At 39.4% G+C, this 21,331-nt stretch overlaps 1 protein-coding gene across 1 annotated transcript in view; it reads left to right on the top strand.

Moving 5' to 3' along the window:
• gbe1b (glucan (1,4-alpha-), branching enzyme 1b) overlaps window positions 1-21,331 on the top strand; it is a 157,254-nt gene that overhangs the window by 105,161 nt on the left and 30,762 nt on the right. The window contains exons 13-14 of the mRNA XM_047391742.1: window positions 2,401-2,585; window positions 14,366-14,496. Coding sequence (XP_047247698.1) covers window positions 2,401-2,585; window positions 14,366-14,496 — 316 coding nt within the window. The remainder of the gene's footprint in view (window positions 1-2,400; window positions 2,586-14,365; window positions 14,497-21,331) is intronic.

The following is a 21,331-nucleotide window of genomic DNA, read 5'->3' as shown; positions in this document are numbered from 1 at the left end:
TTTTAGTCTCTGAAGACACACAAGACAAGATGCATAAAGCTTTTTTTATTTGTTTTTCCTTGCTCTAAAACTGCATTTACAGCACTTAATAGGTTGTGCCTAAATCCGCTTATAAATGATAAATCTAACTCATTGCCTAACTCCTATTACACGTCATCCCATGTTTATTGGCATTTCTGGGAAAAAGGTGTAGAAGCCTTCTAATAAATACATCTTTTGTTGCAGTCATACTCTGCACTGAATAATCTTTGGGGCCACAGTTATTGGGATCCCTAGGATTTCCTATAAAATAAATGTTGCTAAATCTTTTTATAATTTATACAGTACAGTACTTTTTATAGTTGATCAGAATTTCTAGGAAAAATGTCTAATCCATCACCTCCTGTTTCCCTTGGGTATAAATATGTTGTGGCACAGTGACCCATTTCCCTCTGCCACTCTCCAAAATACAAAAGACATAAGAACATCCTATTCAAGTAAGAGAGATAGATGTAGATCTTCATGAGAAGAGAAATTCACTAGTGGTGCAAGTAGATTTTGTGGCACGGGATCTCACAATAGTAAAATCCCACAGTTTTACCTATCAAAGCTAAATCTATCTCACACAACACTGTTGAGTCCAACCTATCATTATGGGCTCTCCAGCAATAATCTGGCATCTTATTAAAATAATTTTAAACCATGGGAAAGGCATATTGCAACATTTTAGGTGGTAATATTTCATAACCTTGGTATAACTCCCTGTCTAGTTAACTGATGACTGTCCTACTTCTGAGCTAAAGGACAAGGGAAGAACTATAAAAAGCATACATATACATTAAAATTTGAGATTTCTTTTATCACTACAGTTTAAATTATTTTTTTTGTTTTTCAGGACCATGCAATGTGTTAACAGAAACAAAGGCTGTAAATGCAACCACTCTTGCACAACTACTTTGTTTTCAATTAGTGTTGTCAATCAGTCCGTGTTTTCTTTTTGACTTTTATTCCTGTTTCTGCTTCTTCATCTTCCTACAACAGTTTTAATAAATTAATTGGAAGTAAACCACAATTTTTGGCAGTTAAATAGTTTTGTCTAAATTTTCTTCCTATTTAAATGTCTACATAAACATTGAATAGTTGATTATTTATAGGGTATAGAGGTTTTTGTGCCTATTTCATGTGAAATATTCACAAAGACATGCCAGTCAATATGATGAACACAAACCTCTGATGGTTAGAGTGAAAAGAAGGGTGGATTTTTAGTGCTGGTATTGAGGGGTAACTCAATGTTCAGGTTGTGTGGGAGGCGTTTTATTCATGCATATGTCACAAAAAGCGGATCTCTCTTCTTCCCTTACTTTTTTTTCCTCATCACGTCTGTCTCTCCTCCTTCACGTTTTCGCTGCCCTACTTGCCCTACTTGCCGACAGAGCAAGCTTGCTGCAGCGAGCTTGCTCTGTTGGCGGGGCATTTTTTATTGTTTGCCTCTTCCTTAACACCTTCATAATGTTTTTCATCAGAATTTGCTGTCAGTACCCGTCAGTTACACTCCATCCGATCACTGTGTATTCTTTATTTCATTTTCATTTATTTATTTACTGTGGTTGCATCCTCCTCCGTCTGTTGTCTGTTTCCTTCTCTACTGGGAATTCAATTATCCCGACCAATGTTTTATGATGTTTCATGACATTCAGTGATGGATTCATTATCTCATCTCCTCGCGTGACAGGATAAACTCGCATACCTCCGCAGTGTGCATCCAGATTTATGAAGTAATGATACCTTTCCTGATGGTTTTATTCACACGCTTAGCTTTTCTTTCCTCCTAATAACAAGATTTTTAGGAAAACCGTTGAACTCATGGGGAGTGGTAGAAATGTAAAGTTTTCATAGATTTATTTTAATTAGCTCTAGGCTATGCTCTGCAGTCAATTTTTCTTCCTCTGTGCCTATAGTTTCAACTTAAACAGCAGTGTTTTTTAGAGTATTTCCACATTTTCAGTACAGACTTGAACTTTACTCAGCTTTGCAGCAATAATATCTCAGTTTATTTCAACACATAAAAAGGTCTTGGAAAGAACTAAAACTAATTAAATGTTTCGACTTTTTGTAGTTTTCCTTTTTAAGTTTGGGTCATGTAAGGAAGGGATCTTGAGTTGCAGCAAGGCTGTCACATTTGTGTTCTGTTTTGTTATGGGATGTGTTAACCCCTGGGAGTGATAAGAAGGTCAAAAACTGTCTGCCACTTTTGTGTGTTTGATCCCACCCTTTTCTTTATTTCTCTCTTGTTAAAATTTCACAAAACCTCAGCGGAAAAAGAACCTCATAAAGCATGACACGATAGACTATGCTAATTCCGAGACAGCTCGCCTTTCCCTTCATTAAGTGCGCTCTTTAATAACACTCTCTGTGTTGCAGGAAATGAGTTCGGCCATCCTGAGTGGCTGGATTTCCCCAGAGAAGGCAACAATCAGAGCTACCACTATGCCCGGCGGCAGTTTAACCTGTTGGATATGGATTATCTCCGCTACAGTCAGCTGTACACCTTTGACCGAGACATGAACCGCACCGAAGACAAGTACGGCTGGCTGGCAGCTCCACCTGTAAGGAAAACGCACACTTACCTTGCTAATGGTTTTGTGCAAGCTTAGAAAAAAAGGAAATCTCAGAATGAAAAAAACTTTTAAAAGGCCATATATGGCTATTTTTACATTTAATCTGCAATTGTGTTTAAGTGTGTAGCTCAGGATAATTATTTGTTTGGAGATTTGACAGACTGGCACCCTGGCCAGTGGTTTATAAGCTCTCTTTGGTAAACCCAGTCTAAATATAATTCACCAAAGTGCTGGATGACCGCTTGTGACAATGATTTTTACTAAAAAAAGAAAATCTCACAGAATTCAGGTAGATGTCATTTTTGCTTTGGTTCCAACCAGCAATGATCCTGCATGCGTCAGTAGTCCCATTTCTTCGCTGCTCTGTAACCTTAATTCTTTATATTGGCAAGCCATGCAGTGAATGGAAGCAGCTGAAAGTCTTACTTTCTCCACAAAATCAGTTTGCGTTTCAACAATGGGGGTTTCACTGCACAACAGCAATGTATCTGTCAAAATGTAATTCAGAGAATAGTGTCTGTCATTCCACTCAAGTGTTTTTTTCTGGGAGTCATTAAAAGTGTAACCATTGTTAAACAACACATTTTTTTTCATGATAAAATTCATCCTACACGACAGCACCTCAGTTTGATTGATGGTCTGGCTCACAACTATTCGTCATTGCTGGGACCTACAGTTTGTGGTATCTTTGGTAGCTTTTAATCGTTCCTTCTCTTGAAACCAAGACACCAGTTGTTTCTAATCCTGCCGCAAAAGATCCTTCAGACAGAGACGTTTGTGGCAAGAGAGCACAGCTATGTGGCTATTTGATTTTTCCTACTTGGAAAATCTTTGGGGAAAGTAGAAGTGCTCTTTCCAGTCTTTTCTGTTTTGCTACTAGGAAGCCAAAGCGTCCTTCTGAAATATTACCCTTAGAATATTTTTTTTTTTTATTTTGTTTACACAATGGGCCATGTGCCTTTTATTTCAGAGGTTTGTGGCTCCTGTGACTCTTTTTGTGTCTCCCACCTATAACTTATCTGCTTTAAAAAACATTTCAAAAAATGTATTGTGATTTACTTTTATATATTTTTAGGTTTTCTGGTACTGATGTATAATGAAATGTCCCCTTTAATTACAAACAATAAATGATTAGTTTCCCTAAAATGTTTATTTTGAGATTAAGCCCATAAAAAGATATTTGTTCAAGAACAAATGTAGATTCCTTAGATGCCATGCAGAAAGAAAAACATCAGAAATAGAGCTTATTTTGTAAAATGACTTGTTTTTCTTGCTGTTCTCTTCCTGAGCAGTAACAGATTTTATTCACATTCTTGAGCTTCTATCTTTACCTGTAATTGAGGGGTAAAAAAGGTTTCCTTCTTGAGGTACTATGTACAAAATTAAAGGAATAAAACAGATGAAAATTATGGCTTAGCCAACAGGCTAGATAAGACTAAAGAACAAAACAGCCCTGATATCCCTTTGAAACAGTCGTCAAATAGAACTCCAGGTTCCAATGTTCCATGGTGACCTGCAGATGGATTAAAAGCAGCAGGAAAATATCCCACAGCATAATTATATGCTTGGATCAGAGGAATAATTTCTGAATTCGGCTCCAACATTAAAAAGTGCTTCTTACCACATGCCATAGAAGTAAATGAGAAGAAGCTCTGGATGTGAGGCAGAGGAAATGGAGAGCCTTTTGGGGAAATGATACGAAATGCTGTTCCCAGAGGACACTCCTGGCAAGGAAGACAAATATCTTTGGCACGAGTGCTGACCTGCTACACACTAGAGGCTATTTTTCTTGGCTGTCTCTGTGCTTTTAGCGTGAAATCATACAGTAATTGATAGCCTCACAATACACTTTCAAGACGTCATCATCTGTAAAATAAATCACGTGTAAAATAATTAGGTGAAATTATGTAGCAACAGTATTGTGACTGTAATTACCTTTAGATGCTTTTGTGTGTAAAGCTCTGGGGTCTGAGGGAGAGCGGGATCGTACATCTCAAGCAAAATGTCTCTTAGTCATTTTATTGATACCTCAACCAAATAAAGGCAGTCAGAAAGAAATTCATGTTGATTCTTCAAACAGTGGGACAGTTTTCAAAGTCAAACTGCAAATCAAAGTAAATTTAGTTCAATTTGATGTAGACCCTCAAGCTGTTTTTAATGCCCAGCAGGGTTACTGGGCTGTGTGAAACTTGACTGCATATGCGATATTTTCTGTTGTTACTAAACAGAGGGAAAAAGAGGGGACACAGCTGGTGCTAAACATACATTGTAGGAGAACAAAGAGCAGAACCACAGGGTTCTTCAGAAACGAGGTGGTAGTTGGAACCAAGCATTTCAGAGACAATACATAGGTAATAATTTCTTGTTAAAACCTGAGCATAGATACATTTGTTTGATTATTTTCACTGTTAATTTAACCTCACTCTGTAGTAGACATCGTTCTGTTACCCGTCCATGTGTACCAAGGTTTTAAAAGTTACACTCCCATTACTTTAAAAAGTTTCCATTATATAATTAATCTGATTTCTTTAATGAGAATTTTTCAGCTGCTTTTTTGGAACTTTGCTTAATGCAGTCGCCCACACTGGCACTACAATTTCCCCCAATTCCTTTCAGTTCAGTTTGATTATATAACAGTTTACAACAAATATACAACATGTAATATAGAACAGTCTAATTTATCTTAGAATGCAAATTAGAATGCACATTATTCATAGTAGGCAGCCCACCCAGTTACCTCATTGCATTTACTTTGCAACTACCCCTTCTCCTTAGCAAGCTACATGTGACAATGGACGAAGAATTGTACTGAGTCATTGAATTTGCAGCTGTCAATCAAACATATGGCAACAGTGAAAATTTGGCTTTTTGGATGTAGTTTCAGTTGCAAAAACCAGAAAGCAGAGTTGCTACTTGAGTAGAAACAGAATTAACCAGTTAACATCTGCTTGTTGTAGTCCCAGCGAGCAGAACAGCAAAAAGCAAGTTAAAACTAATACTACATTTTGCATGTGTTTCTGCTCGAAGTCTATATATCAACATTAAAATCCAAATTCATAGAAGTAATAAAGTACATTATTGTATCTATAATGATTGATCATGTCACACACATTTGTTTAATATTTTTGTGTGATTTTATGAACATTTTCCAGGCAAATAAATAAATCCCACTGTCCTAAAGAGACATAAATGTAAAGAAATGCAGACAGTAAAATTGGCAACAGACATTGGGCTCTGTGCTACCTCTGTGTATGTTGAGAGAGGAGCCATTTCATTGCAGTCATTCCCTGACTGGTGAAGATCAACACACCTTCCTTCCTCTGCTGACATGTTTTCTTATTTATTTTTTATTTTTTTATTTTGAAGAGAAATTGGCCTCTGTGTAACATTATAGTTATACCTCGAGAAAACAGAAAATAATAAATGACTGATTAAAAGGTCACTAAAACACTTTAATCAGTTTAAACTAGAAACGTATAAATTGAAAAGAACCTTTCATTCGTTTTTCTTTTTTTCAGAAATTGTCTCTGTAAGGATTTTATACATCTTCAACAAGGATGCGAATAATTCTAAAGGATGTATAGTTTTACCCTGTGATGTAGACCGTAATTACAGTACTGTTGTTCAAATGTGGAAGTGCTGAGCTATAGTTCATTCAGTATTATATGCCCTCTATATATATTAAAAAATCATATTATAATTCATCAAAAGAATTAGATGACTTGTTTTGAAAAGTAAAGAAAAATTAAATCCAGTGTTTATAAACTAACGTATAAAAATGAATCATTCAGAAGATTCTAGCTTTACAACTTTAGGATTGGGGCATTAAAGTAGATTCCTGGGAAATATTATTAGCAGATACAAACAACAATCTAAAGACTAAACTACAGTGGAGATAATATTTCTATTGCTAAAGCTCTTGGAACTGACCCTCTGTGCCAGACTCCACACAGCAGCAGCTGGGAAAAGTCTCATTCATTTATTCAGGGGCTAATATGATATCAGAAAAAGACTTTGTCAAACATCATTCACAGATAATGCCAATAATGTTCAGAGATTCAGCTGAAATAATCAGATAAGTCTGAATCCTCTGTAGGGCTTGTCAATGACATTGCCAAGGTAATTGCATTTATTAGATACATTCTATAGCTCAGCTGGTTTAATATTTCAGCACCGGCCTGATCCTAGGACATTTTGAAGTTGAGGAGCATGGGATGATTTGTCAGCAGTTTTTTTTTTTTCTTGTTGTCTCAGGTGCAAATGAATTGAGTGGGAAATGGAAACACGCAGGGAGAATTTGTGATTTGTGGAAACATCAGAGATGTAGAGCTTCAAAGCAGTAAACTGTGAATGTGAACTGAAGCATCTGTCAATGCAGCAATATCATTGCCGGATGTGTAATAAAAGAAAGAAATGTCAATAAAATCCAGTGCACTATGAGAAATGGACTGTGAACCACAGTGGACTGGGTTGAGACTGGAATACCTTCACTATTCTGACAACAAACCTTAACAGCGATACATATGTATTAAGTAGTACCTGTAACAATGATTTAAAAATCTTTTAAAGGAATATGTGAAAAAAAGAGATCATCTAGTCTTTTTTTATTATTTAGCCTGTCAGGTAATGATTCAGTCAAAATTCAAAGAGAACAGTTATAGAACCGGTCAATAAATAATAGAGAGGGTTCCTATTAGGGGTGGGTCATATGAACGTATAATTTTGTTACAGTGTTTTGTGATATTTAATGTGATAATGATTAAAATGACAATAAAAAGACTTTTTAGGCAACTGTATGGCTGTGACTACATGTTACTGCTGTCAAAGAACCACAAACACAAAAACCGCTCTTTAAGAAACATACCTGTTGTGAAATAGGTTTCTTCAGGACACCAACGGCATGAAGAAGTGATTCTTATCAATAAATTGCACATATACACTGCATTTAATCTTATTTTTGAATTTCTTAATATTTATTGATGTTCTCAGAGAACCAACAGATGGGATAGTAAAAAAAAAACAATTCTGACAATACAGACAGTTTTTGTTGGTTTGAAACATCTTTAATTGGATTTCTTTAAAGTCATTGTGGAAATCAATAACGATAAGAGAAATGCCCATCCCTAGTTCCAATAGAGGCTTAAAAAGTGTAGGAAGGTATGGAATTTCTTTTTAGCATTTTCAAGGTCTGCAGTACAGAAAAAAACACAAATGAATCTAGAAGATCATTTGTTTCCAGACTCTTATCCGTATTCCACATTTCACAATTTACAGAGTTGACTGTCTTATAAATTCTTTAACATATATATATAATATATTTTATGACGGCCGTTTTTTTCTGCTGTAATGAAGATTTTGATGTGATTTTTCTTTGAGATCATCAGTTTACTATTTTATTTCTCGTACTCGTACTCGTCGTACTCGTCGTCTTCTGCTTTATCCGGGACCGGGTCGCAGGGGCAGCAGGCGTCCCTCTCCCCAGACACCTCCTCCAGCTCCTCCGGGGGGAGCCCAAGGCGTTCCCAGGCCAGCCGAAAGACATAGTCCCTCCAGCGTGTCCTGGATCGTCCCCTGGGCCTCGTCCCGGTCGGACGTGCCTCTAACACCTCCCGAGGAAGGCGTCCAGGAGGTATCCGGTATAGATGCCCGAGCAACCTCAACTGGCTCCTCTCGATGTAGAGGAGCAGCGGCTCTACTCCGAGCCCCTCCCGGATGGCCGAGCTCCTCACCCTATCTCTAAGGGAGTGCCCGGCCACCCTACAGAGGAAGCTCATTTCAGCCGTTTGTATCCGGGATCTTGTTCTTTCGGTCATGACCCAAAGTTCATGGCCATAGGTGAGGGTAGGAACGTAGACTGACCAGTAAATCGAGAGCTTCGCTTTTCGGCTCAGCTCTCTCTTCACCACAACGGGCCTGCACAGCGCCCCCATTACTGTGGCAGCCTCACCGATCCGTCTGTCGATCTCCCGCTCAATTCTTCCCTCACTCGTGAACAAGACCCCGAGATACATAAACTCCTCCACTTGAGGCAGGAACTCCCCTCCAACTTGAAGAGGACACGCCACCCTTTTCCGGTCGAGAACCATGGCCTCGGACTTGGAGGAGCTGATCCTCATCCCTGCCGCTTCACACTCGGCTGCAAACTGCCCTAGCGCATGCTGTAGGTCTTGGCTAGAGGGGGCCAGCAGGACCACATCATCTGCAAAAAGAAGAGACGAAATCCTCTGGTCCCCAAACTAGACCCCCTCCGGCCCTTGGCTGCGCCTAGAAATCCTGTCCATAAAAGTTATGAACAGGACCGGTGACAAAGAGCAGCCCTGCCGGACTCCAACATGCACCGGGAACAGGTCCGACTTAGTGCCGGCAATGCGGACCACAGGGCATCACGAGGGAATGGTTTCACAGTCGAATGCTTTCTCCAGGTCCACAAAACACATGTGGACCGGTTGGGCAAACTCCCATGAACCCTCGAGTACCCTGTAGAGGGTATAGAGCTGGTCCAGTGTTCCACGGCCGGGACGAAATCCACACTGCTCCTCCTGAAGCCAGGGTTCGACTATCGGCCAGACTCTCCTCTCCAATACCCTGGCGTAGGCCTTACCAGGGAGGCTGAGGAGCGTGATCCCCTGTAGGTGGAACACACCCTCCGGTCACCCTTCTTATGTAGGGGGACCACCACCCCAGTCTGCCAATCCAGAGGCACTGTCCCCGTCCGCCACGCAATGTTGAAGAGGCGTGTCAACCATGACAGTCCCACAACATCCAAAGACTTGAGGTACTCAGGGCGGATCTCATCCAACCCCGAAGCCCTGCCACCGCGGAGCTTTTTAACCACCTCGGTGACTTCAGCCTGGGTGATGAAAGAGTCCAACCCTGAGTCCCCAGCCTCTGTTTCCACCAGGGAATGCGTGATGGCAGGATTGAGGAGATCCTCGAAGTACACCTTCCACCGCCCAATAATGTCCCCAGTCGAGGTCAGCAGCTCCCCACCCCCACTGTAAACAGTGTTGGCGAAGCACTCCTTCCCCCTCCTGAGGCGCCGGATGGTCTGCCAGAATTGCTTCAGGGCCAACCGGTAGTCCTTCTCCATGGCCTCACCGAACTCCTCCCAGGTCCGAGTTTTTGCCTCTGCCTCTGCCACCGACTCCTTCTTCAGCTTTACAGCGTCCCTTACTGCCGGTGTCCACCACCAGGTTCGGGGATTGCCGCCGCGACAGGCACCACAGACCTTACGGCCGCAGCTACGGGAGGCAGAATCGACAATAGATGCGGAGAACATGGTCCACTCGGACTCTATGTCTCCAACATCCCACGGAATCTGGTCAAAGCTCTCCTGGAGGTGAGAGTTGAATACATCCCTGGCCAAGGGGTCCGCCAGACGTTCCCAGCAGACCCTCACTATGCGCTTGGGCCTGCCCAGTCTGTCTGGCTTTCTCCTCCCCCAACGGATCCAACTCACCACCAGGCCTTCCCGATCTGAATCCGAGCGGTGTTTTGGTATTGGACTTCTGTGCTAGTCACGGATTGTCCATAATGAACACCATGTTCAAACATAAGGATGTCCATCAGTGCACTTGGCACCAGGATACCCTAGGCAGGAGGTCAATGATCGACTTTGTTGTCGTATCATCAGACCTTCGGCCGCATGTTTTGGACACTCGGGTGAAGAGAGGGGAATATCACCAAATAGTTAATTTGTTGCTTTTATTAGTTAATTGAAAAAGTGACAGTATATAGAGTCATTAGATTTGTGTATTTCAAGATTTTTTGTGTTCATTTCAGTGATTTCTTGCAGCTAATAAAACCAAACATTCAATTGTCAAACAATAAGTCCATTACTTGTAATAATTTGGTGAAACACTCTTGAATGGCCTATGCTTCACAATTCAGTTACCCTGTTGCTTCTGATCCTGTTTTTACTTGCTTTACTCATGGTGCAATGAATTTTGTTGACAGTTTTTTCTTTTATTACACATCCGGCAATTATATTGCGGCATTGACAGATGCTTCAGTTCACATTCACAGTTTGATGCATTGAAGCTCTACATCTCTGATGTTTCCACAAAAAAAACAGCCAATCCATTTAGCAGTTGTCTTTTGTCAACCCTTCATCAGTAAGATTATTGAAAAAGCTGTGTTTCAGCAGTTAAACAACTTCCTGACCAACCGCTTCGAATTCTTCCAGCAGGTTTCCGTGCTCACCACAGTACAGACACTGCCCTTGTCAAGGTTTCAATGACAACCATATAAATGCAGACTGTGGAAGAACCACAGTGCTGATATTATTGGACCTTAGTGCAGCATTCGACACTGTTGATCACTCCATTTTATTAGAGAGCCTGGAAAACTGGGTCGGGCTTTCTGGAACAGCACTCGATTGATTTAAATCCTACTTGAGGACAGGTACTTTTTTTGTGATAGTAGGTAACTTTATGTCAGAGACCACAAAAATCACATGTGGCATTCCCCTAGGGTCCATCTTAGGGCCCCTCCTCTTCAATATCTACATGCTCCCCCTAACCCAGATTATAATAAACAACACATAAGTTATCATAACTATGCAGACGACACACAGCTATACGTTACGATGTCACCAGGTGACTATGAACCCATTCAAGCGCTTGATAAATGCTTAGACGAAATAAATAGATGGATGTGCCAAAATTTTCTTTCACTAAATCAAAACAAAACTGAGGTTATAATTTTTGGACCAAAGGAAGAGTGTTTACAAGTTAGCACACAGCTTCAGTTAATACAGCTAGAAACCACCAATCAAGCTCAAAACCTGGGTGTAGTGATGGACTCGGACCTGAACCTTCAGAGGCGCATAAAGACAGTAACAAGGTCAGCCTTCTATTACCTGAAGAACTCTCCAGGATTCAAGGATTAATGTCTCAGCAGGACCTTGAAAAACTCATTCATGCATTCATCTTTACTAGAATTGATTACTGCAACGGTGTCTTCACAGGTCTGCCTAAAAAGTGGATCAGACAGCTGCAGTTGATCCAGAACGCTGCTGCCTGCGTCCTCACTAGAACTAAGAAAGTGGAGCACATCACCCCGGTTCTAAAGTCCTTACAATGGCTCCCTGTATCTCAAAGAACAGACTTTAAAATACTTCTGTAAGTCTATAAATCACTGGATGACTTAGCACCAAAATACATTACAGACTTGTTGTCAGTGTATCAACCACCCAGACCTCTCAGGTCTTCTGACTCAAATCTACTCTGCATACCCAGAACCAAACACGGAGAAGCAGCTTTTAGTTCTTACACTCCACTAATCTGGAATAAACTCCCAGAAAACTGTAAAATCACTGAAACCCTAAGTTGCTTTAAGTCAAGATTAAAAACTTATTTGTTTAGAGTGGCTTTGACTCTGCTATCTAAACATTATTAAAGTTTTCAGTCCAACATTCCTTTCATTTTCATCAATCATTTTATTGTTAATTTTTTATTTAATTTATTTTTTACTATCATCTTTTTAAAAACTTATTTGTTTAGAGTGGCCTTTGACTCTGCTATCTAAACATTATTAAAGTTTTCAGTCCAACATTCCTTTCATTTTCATCAATCATTTTATTGTTAATTTTTTATTTAATAAATTTTTTACTATCATCTTTTTAATAATTCATTTTTTTAATTCTCTTTAATTATGTAATTATCTTTATACCACTGCAATGTACTTTTCCCATTATGTCTCTTTTTTTTTTTTTCATGGACAGCACTTTGAATTTACTTGCTACCGACATGTGCTATATAAATAAACTTGCCTTGCCTTGCCTTTTGTGACTTACCCCCTATATGGACGGTATCAATAATAGTGTTCAGCAACCGCCAAGTCAGGATTGTTCCCCAAGATTTTGTCAGCCTTAACATGACCACAGCATAACATTTCAGTATTAAAATAGTTTTTTTATCATTCTGTAATCCAATGCTTTGATTTTCAGAGAATTTGTAATTGGGTTTTCAGTAGCTCTGAACCATAATCATTAAATCTACAAAATGAAATGCTTGAAATAAATCATACTGCATGTAATGAATCAACATAACATTAGTTTTACTTCAAATTGAAGGGAATTACTGAAACAAATAAACCTTGATTGATATTCCAAGCTATTGAGCGAAACATTTATGATGTTTTTAGCTTGAACTACCTGCCAGCTAGACTGTAACGACATCTGGGTTGAGATCACTATATTTGCCTGTAACTGAGCTAGAATATCTTAAGAAAATTTCAAAATTAAACAGCCATCACCACAAAATAGGCTTGAGATATTATTTAATATAAGGTAATTAAAGCTATAGTCACAAAAACAGGATTAAAATTGCATTATTTCAACAAGAGACAACGTAACTGTACTCAAAACAAGGAGCTAAAAATCATAATATTTCAAGATAATCAAATAATAAATTCATCACCATGACTACATTACCCTGACATTTCATCGTGAGATCTCTTTACCTCATTAAAGTTGGATAATCAGTTCCTTTCTAGATAATTTAGGTAGTTTTCGGAATGAAAATCCTCCAACTCATGGAAAGTGTCTCTTATGTGTGACTATGGCTTGGGTGATAAAATGGGCAAATTTGGGGGAGTTTTAGTGCTTTACTCCAAACACTGTAAAAAATAAAAATAAAAAATGCATAAGAAGTGCAACAAGTCACATCAAAGATTTGTGCTTGTAAAGTAACCGACCTGGAACTTTGACTTGTAAACCTGAATGAAATTAAGTTTCATGTGATTTTCTTTCTTGGTAAACTAAGAGCATCTGCGACTGACTAATTTTTTGTTACAGCGAGGGAAAAGGACAGAAAGGTTGTGGACATTTTTTGAGCCATTTCTCAAAATACTCTCACTGAGAGTGCTGACTTCACAAATGGGGATTTATTTTGCTCTCTTTCCATGGCTAAGTTTGACTCAAAACTGTTCCAGGTCAGTGTGGCGCTGCAGGCGGTGACAAAAACAGAAACTTGACTGTCTCTGAGACCTTACTTCAGACTAGAATTTCTTACTTTGATTTCAGGACACCATATGCTTGTATATCTCATGGGTACATTCCTGTTGGTGCAGTAGAAATCCAATACATAATTTGGATTTTCCTAACAAACACTAAGAGATTCTAAATATAATCGCACATGATCTGAGTAACAGTTTAGATTATTTATGTGTTTTTAACATGTATGTAAAACTGGACCACATGGGTTTATTTGACAACTACTTGCTAGGTGCTGGTTAAATTTTGTTTTGCAATTCCAAAGCAGTCGCTGTCAGCCAGACGAAGTTGGCATTACTTCAGAGCTCTTGGAGAAATGGACCGACTCCAGACTGTCAGCTCATTTCTTTAACCTCCATCCTCTCTGCCGGTCCAGTGGCAGGGGTGCTTATCATCTCGTTCAGCCGTGAATATGCTGCCCTGAAATTGGCTTGGGGAACAAGGCACCAAAAATAGGGGGTTGGGTGACATTGATAATCTCTGCTAATGACACGTTAGCCGTGGCTTGCTCCAGAGGAGAGAGAGGTGGCTTTATCACATGCAGCTGTCTAAAGCTGACAGCGTCTGCCTCACACCATCAGGCCCGCTGCTTTCTGTTGATGAGTGTCACCTGAAATTTTGATGTTTGGATGCGTCTCATTCTTTTTGCATATCTGTGGTCCCCTGATATAATGTTACCCATTATAACTGTTTAAATCCAGTATGAGAGAGGTAATGACTATTCATGAAAAAATACTTAAATTTGATTCTCCCCTTGCTTTTCCTCCTCCAGGCCTACATCAGTGCCAAGCATGAAGGGGACAAGGTCATTGTGTTTGATAGGGCAAATGTGCTCTTTATCTTCAACTTCCACCCCAGCAAGAGCTTCCAGGACTACAGAGTGGGTGTAGAAGCACCAGGAAAGTATCCTTTTTTATTCTGATATGGAATGTCAGAATAGTTTTTTTATTGTTCAGACACTGACATTCGTCTTACACAATGTGATGCTGCTCAAAGTAATAATAGCTTCTTACCAGAGATGGTGACTCAAGTCTGCGACTTAGTCGAGTTGCACTTTACCATAAAAAAAAAATCTGACTTTTCTGAGACTTGTGCTTTAAAGAGTTGAAACTTAACTTAGACTTGTGCTGTAAAGACTTCAGATTTGACTTAGATTTGCGCTCTTAATATTCTAGATTTGACTTGGACTCATCCTCTAAAGATTTGTCCTCTAAAGACTCGAGATTAAATTATACTTGCACTCTAAAGACTTGAGACATAACTCAGACTGATGAGCTAAAGATTTGAGACTTGACTTAGATTTGCCATTTAAATGCTTGGGACTTGACTTAGACTTGATTTCTGAGACTTAAGTCTCATGTAATCAGGGTGAAAGTGAGCCAAAAAGGGTAAATTATTTGAGTAAATAATTAATGTATCCCCTTTGAGTTACTGTGGTGTAAACATATGACCAGTTGTCAGTTTATGGGTTCTCCATAATGTTCCAAATAGTAATGTGCCAGTAGCTTCATATATATAAGAACCACATGGATATCTCTCAGATTAAACACTGTATTCAATGAGTTTGGGCAATTTCAAAGCAAAATAAACTTTCCTTTGATATCATATTTTTAATCTGTTAAGCTAGTGCCATAACAATAATACTTTGGGTTTTTCAAAGTAGATGCCAGTTCTTTTATGTTTACTTTTAGAAATGTAGTATTTCCTGATTCTCTCATTTCATAGCACCTCACTCTTAATTTTCTAATCTTATCAGTGCACCTATAGACAGGTTTACTGTTAAGATTTCAAAGCAAAGGTTTTAAACACACACTTAGTAAATCTTTGTGCTCAAAACAAGTAGAAAAAAGCCCCTAAACTCTATATAATGCACTATGTAGTTAAGGACCACTAAGGTATTGCAAAAACGTTAAGCCCTTGCTGTTTAATTCTTCCCGAAGTCCAACAAAAACAGCGTTCTCCTTTTTCTGACGTTTTACAGAAACTTTGTTTTTAGTTTTAGTTTTGTTTTAAAATTGCTAACAGGATTTTTTTCAGAATATAAAAGAACGGAACTGAAAGTTGAAAATCAACAAATCCACATCTACATAAAGAAATTGACTTTTTAACCACCCAGAAAATATTTTTGTACACGTAAGGAACTCTATGGGCAAGTGAGAACTTTATTCAAGTCCCTAGATAATGATGCCTCATTATACATATACATTTAAAGTAATAACTACATTCCACTTAAATCAGCTGCAGTGGGAAATGCTTCAGAGCTGCTAATGTAGCAGCTGATGTAGTCTTTACTTTTCTTGTTGTCAGCACTCTCTGAGAAATGCTCACACCGACAATGTGTCAATCATTATAATTTAGTTGCTTGCTGGATACTAATACTGGTTACAAATATACAGGTCCTTCTCAAAATATTAGTATATTGTGATAAAGTTCATTATTTTCCATATTGTAATGAAAATTTAACATTCATATATTTTAGATTCAATGCACACTAACTGAAATATTTCAGGTCTTTTATTGTCTTAATACGGATGATTTTGGCATACAGCTCATGAAAACCCAAAATTCCTATCTCACAAAATTAGCATATCATTAAAAGGGTCTCTAAACGAGCTATGAACCTAATCATCTGAATCAACGAGTTAACTCTAAACACCTGCAAAAGATTCCTGAGGTCTTTAAAACTCCCAGCCTGGTTCATCACTCAAAACCCCAATCATGGGTAAGACTGCCGACCTGACTGCTGTCCAGAAGGCCACTATTGACACCCTCATGGTCTTATGGAGGCCCAGGATGCTTCGATAGCGGCCTTTAGCTCATCCAGAGTGTTGGGTCTTGAGTCTCTCAACGTTCTCTTCACAATATCCCACAGATTCTCTATGGGGTTCAGGTCAGGAGAGTTGGCAGGCCAATTGAGCACAGTGATACCATGGTCAGTAAACCATTTACCAGTGGTTTTGGCACTGTGAGCAGGTGTCAGGTCGTGCTGAAAAATGAAATCTTCATCTCCATAAAGCTTTTCAGCAGATGGAAGCATGAAGTGTTCCAAAATCTCCTGATAGCTAGCTGCATTGACCCTGCCCTTGATAAAACACAGTGGACCAACACCAGCAGCTGACACGGCACCCCAGACCATCACTGACTGTGGGTACTTGACACTGGACTTCTGGCATTTTGGCATTTCCTTCTCCCCAGTCTTACTCCAGACTCTGGCACCTTGATTTCTGAATGACATGCCGAATTTGCTTTCATCTGAAAAAAGTACTTTGGACCACTGAGCAACAGTCCAGTGCTGCTTCTCTGTAGCCCAGGTCTGGGGAATGCGGCACCTGTAGCCCATTTCCTGCACACGCCTGTGCACGGTGGCTCTGGATGTTTCTACTCCAGACTCAGTCCACTGCTTCCGCAGGTCCCCCAAGGTCTGGAATCGGCCCTTCTCCACAATCACCTCTTCTCGTTGTGCAGCGTTTTCTGCCACACTTTTTCCTTCCCACAGACTTCCCACTGAGGTGCCTTGATACAGCACTCTGGGAACAGCCTATTCGTACAGAAATTTCTTTCTGTGTCTTACCCTCTTGCTTGAGGGTGTCAATAGTGGCCTTCTGGACAGCAGTCAGGTCGGCAGTCTTACCCATGATTGGGGTTTTGAGTGATGAACCAGGCTGGGAGTTTTAAAGGCCCCAGGAATCTTTTGCAGGTGTTTAGAGTTAACTCGTTGATTCAGATGATTAGGTTCATAGCTCGTTTAGAGACCCTTTTAATGATATGCTAATTTTGTGAGATAGGAATTTTGGGTTTTTATGAGCTGTATGCCAAAATCATCCGTATTAAGACAATAAAAGACCTGAAATATTTCAGTTAGTGTGCAATGAATCTAAAATATATGAATGTTAAATTTTCATCATGACATTATGGAAAATAATGAACTTTATCACAATATGCTAATATTTTGAGAAGGACCAGTATTTCTCACTGACAGCATAACAACGATACAATAAACAACCAACTCACATTCCCCCTCAACAATTACGACACAAAAGTGCCAGCCTCAGAGAAGGAAAAAAAAGTAATTAAAAACTGTGGGTCTTTACAAGTCTCTATTTTTAACAGTGCTTACGCAGCGTGCTTAAATCTGTGATCTACAGTCTACTCAGGGGACATTTTTAGTACCCTAAAATATATTGTGCCCCAGTCAAAGTTTAGGAGTTTGATTAAGAGACAATTCAAGCCCCTGAAATCATCAAGAGTGAATGTAAAGATTAAAAGGACAGCATGATGCAAATCAGATAAAGGAGCAAAGTAAATCTGGGAATTTTCTTCTGAGAATAAATATCTAAATCACAAGGGTTCATAGTAATGGGAATAAGTACATCCTATTTCAATTCAACTCTTTTGCATCTCAAAACATAATAGAAAATCCTCTGGTCTTTACCAGGTTGTAAAATTAGCCAGATCCAACCTTAAGTATACACAAGCACACACACAAATAAATCTACAATATAATTATTTATCAATAAAAGAGGAAGTCAAAATTGAAAAGCTGTGAGTGAAACACCCCATTAGTCAATACGTTTTAGAACATCTTTTAGTAGTAATAACTCTTGGGTGTCGTCTGCATGGCTTTATCAGTCTTGTGTAGAAAATTTGCCAATTCTTCTTTATAGTCTTGCCAAAGTTCATTGAAGTCTACAGGCTTTCTATTGTGCACAGCTTTTCTAAAGTCCCATGACAACATTTCAGTTGGGCTGGGGTATGTACTTTGACTGGCACATTTTAGCACGCTACACTACATTTTGGACATTCTGCTACTGATTTTTTGCTGTTTGTGATCGTTGTCGTATTGTATGACTCCCCTATGGCCAACCTTCAGCTATCAAACTGATAGCCTCAGATTGTGTCAATAACGTTTTTGGTATAAAGAGGCTGACTCAATGACTACAAGCTGCTCAGGTGTTGTGGTTACAAAACAAATCCAAATTTTCATCCTTCCACTAACGTGATTACTAATTAGTATTAGGCATCTGTGCTTATATGCTGTGTTTATTTTTCTCTAACAGGTATACTTTGGTCTCATTTTGCAGTTTATTCAGATTGTGGTGAGGTGAAGACTTCAGCAACACCTCAAATACTAGGAAACAACTTTATTAACAGATCAACGTGCAAATATGAGAAACGCATTGGTCCAATGGGGGCCACCAGGGGAAATAAGCTGGTCTGCTAATAAAGCGGTTTCCTAGTATTTTGGGCGTTGCTGGAGTCTTCACCATACCAGATCGTTGTCCCTCTCCAAGCACCCTGGCAGTAGGTGAGGTGACAGAAATGATTGGAGCTCTAAGTTTGCAAGTTTGCAAAGAAAAGGCCTATTCCAAAGAAGCCACACCAGTTCAGTCTTTTTCTAATTGTACTGTGATTTTGCTATTTCTCTAAGCATTGAACCATTTGATCTTGAGGTGAAATTGTAGGGAGGTCCACTTCTGAAAGGACACCTTATTAAATATGATGGGATTATGAGCCTTGATCAAACTAAAATAACACTTAAGGAATCTCCTGCTGTAGGATATTTATGGGCTTCATATAACCACATTTCTTTACACAGAGTAGAGAGATCTAAAAGTCCTGTGGAAAAAGGCGCAGTTTCATACCTGAAAAGGTCAGATATGAAACAACCGAAACTGCAAAGGTACAAAATGGTGAAGCAATGCAATGACTAGCAACAGCTTCACATTGTTCTGAACTGGCCCTATAACTCCACCCAGATTTATGGGCAGCAACAATTACTTTTCTAATGTCAATGCTAATGTCTTTCTACATTGGTGTTGTGCTAACACACACCTGTATAATCCAGACCAGCAAAATATCAAACCTGCTGAGGATCAATCAATGAATGAAGTATGATTAGCAGCAATACGTTCCCTAACAAAGTGCACCATTGCAGCATCCATGGGATTTAATGGATGCAGCAAAGGTGTAATTAGTTTTTCCACAATTATTTTTCCATTTTGTCTTGATTCTTATTTAATAAATAATGGCAGTTATGAATCTCTTTTTTGTACATTTCAGGTTAGACTGAAAACATTTTAGAACTACATCAGTTTTTTCATGTCCTGATTAAACCCAAGAACTAAAGAGGATACATATTCTTTTTTCCCATAACTGTACAGGTCCTTCTCAAAATATTAGGATATTGTGATAAAGTTAATTATTTTCCATAATGTCATGATGAAAATTTAACATTCATATATTTTAGATTCATTGCACACTAACTGAAATATTTCATGTCTTTTATTGTCTTAATACGGATGATTTTGGCATACAGCTCATGAAAACCCAAAATTCCTATCTCACAAAATTAGCATATCATTAAAAGGGTCTCTAAACGAGCTATGAACCTAATCATCTGAATCAACGAGTTAACTCTAAACACCTGCAAAAGATTCCTGGGGCCTTTAAAACTCCCAGCCTGGTTCATCACTCAAAACCCCAATCATGGGTAAGACTGCTGACCTGACTGCTGTCCAGAAGGCCACTATTGACACCCTCAAGCAAGAGGGTAAGACACAGAAAGAAATTTCTGAATGAATAGGCTGTTCCCAGAGTGCTGTATCAAGGCACCTCAGTGGGAAGTCTGTGGGAAGGAAAAAGTGTGGCAGAAAACGCTGCACAACGAGAAGAGGTGACATGACCCTGAGGAAGATTGTGGAGAAGGGCCGATTCCAGACCTTGGGGGACCTGCGGAAGCAGTGGACTGAGTCTGGAGTAGAAACATCCAGAGCCACCGTGTACAGGCGTGTGCAGGAAATGGGCTACAGGTGCCAAGTGTCAAGCCACTTTTGAACCAGAAATAGCAGCAGAAGCGCCTGACCTGGGCTACAGAGAAGCAGCACTGGACTGTTGCTCAGTGGTCCAAAGTACTTTTTTCGGATGAAAGCAAATTCTGCATGTCATTTGGAAATCAAGGTGCCAGAGTCTGGAGGAAGACTGGGGAGAAGGAAATGCCAAAATGCCAGAAGTCCAGTGTCAAGTACCCACAGTCAGTGATGGTGTGGGGTGCCGTGTCAGCTGCTGGTGTTGGTCCACTGTGTTTTATCAAGGGCAGGGTCAATGCAGCTAGCTATCAGGAGATTTTGGAGCACTTCATGCTTCCATCTGCTGAAAAGCTTTATGGAGATGAAGATTTCATTTTTCAGCACGACCTGGCACCTGCTCACAGTGCCAAAACCACTGGTAAATGGTTTACTGACCATGGTATCACTGTGCTCAATTGGCCTGCCAACTCTCCTGACCTGAACTCCATAGAGAATCTGTGGGATATTGTGAAGAGAACGTTGAGAGACTCAAGACCCAACACTCTGGATGAGCTAAAGGCCGCTATCGAAGCATCCTGGGCCTCCATAAGACCTCAGCAGTGCCACAGGCTGATTGCCTCTATGCCACGCTGCATTGAAGCAGTCATTTCTGCAAAAGGATTCCCGACCAAGTATTGAATGCATTACTGTACATGATTATTTGAAGGTTGACGTTTTTTGTATTAAAAACACTTTTCTTTTATTGGTCGGATGAAATATGCTAATTTTGTGAGATAGGAATTTTGGGTTTTCATGAGCTGTATGCCAAAATCATCCATATTAAGACAATAAAAGACCTGAAATATTTCAGTTAGTGTGCAATGAATCTAAAATATATGAATGTTAAATTTTCATCATGACATTATGGAAAATAATGAACTTTATCACAATAT

This window comes from Girardinichthys multiradiatus, chromosome 18 (genome assembly GCF_021462225.1).
Source record: "Girardinichthys multiradiatus isolate DD_20200921_A chromosome 18, DD_fGirMul_XY1, whole genome shotgun sequence".
In the NCBI taxonomy this organism is placed as follows: Eukaryota; Metazoa; Chordata; class Actinopteri; order Cyprinodontiformes; family Goodeidae; genus Girardinichthys; species Girardinichthys multiradiatus.
Note: the sequence above shows the minus strand (reverse complement) of the source record. Positions and strands in the feature narration are given on the sequence as shown.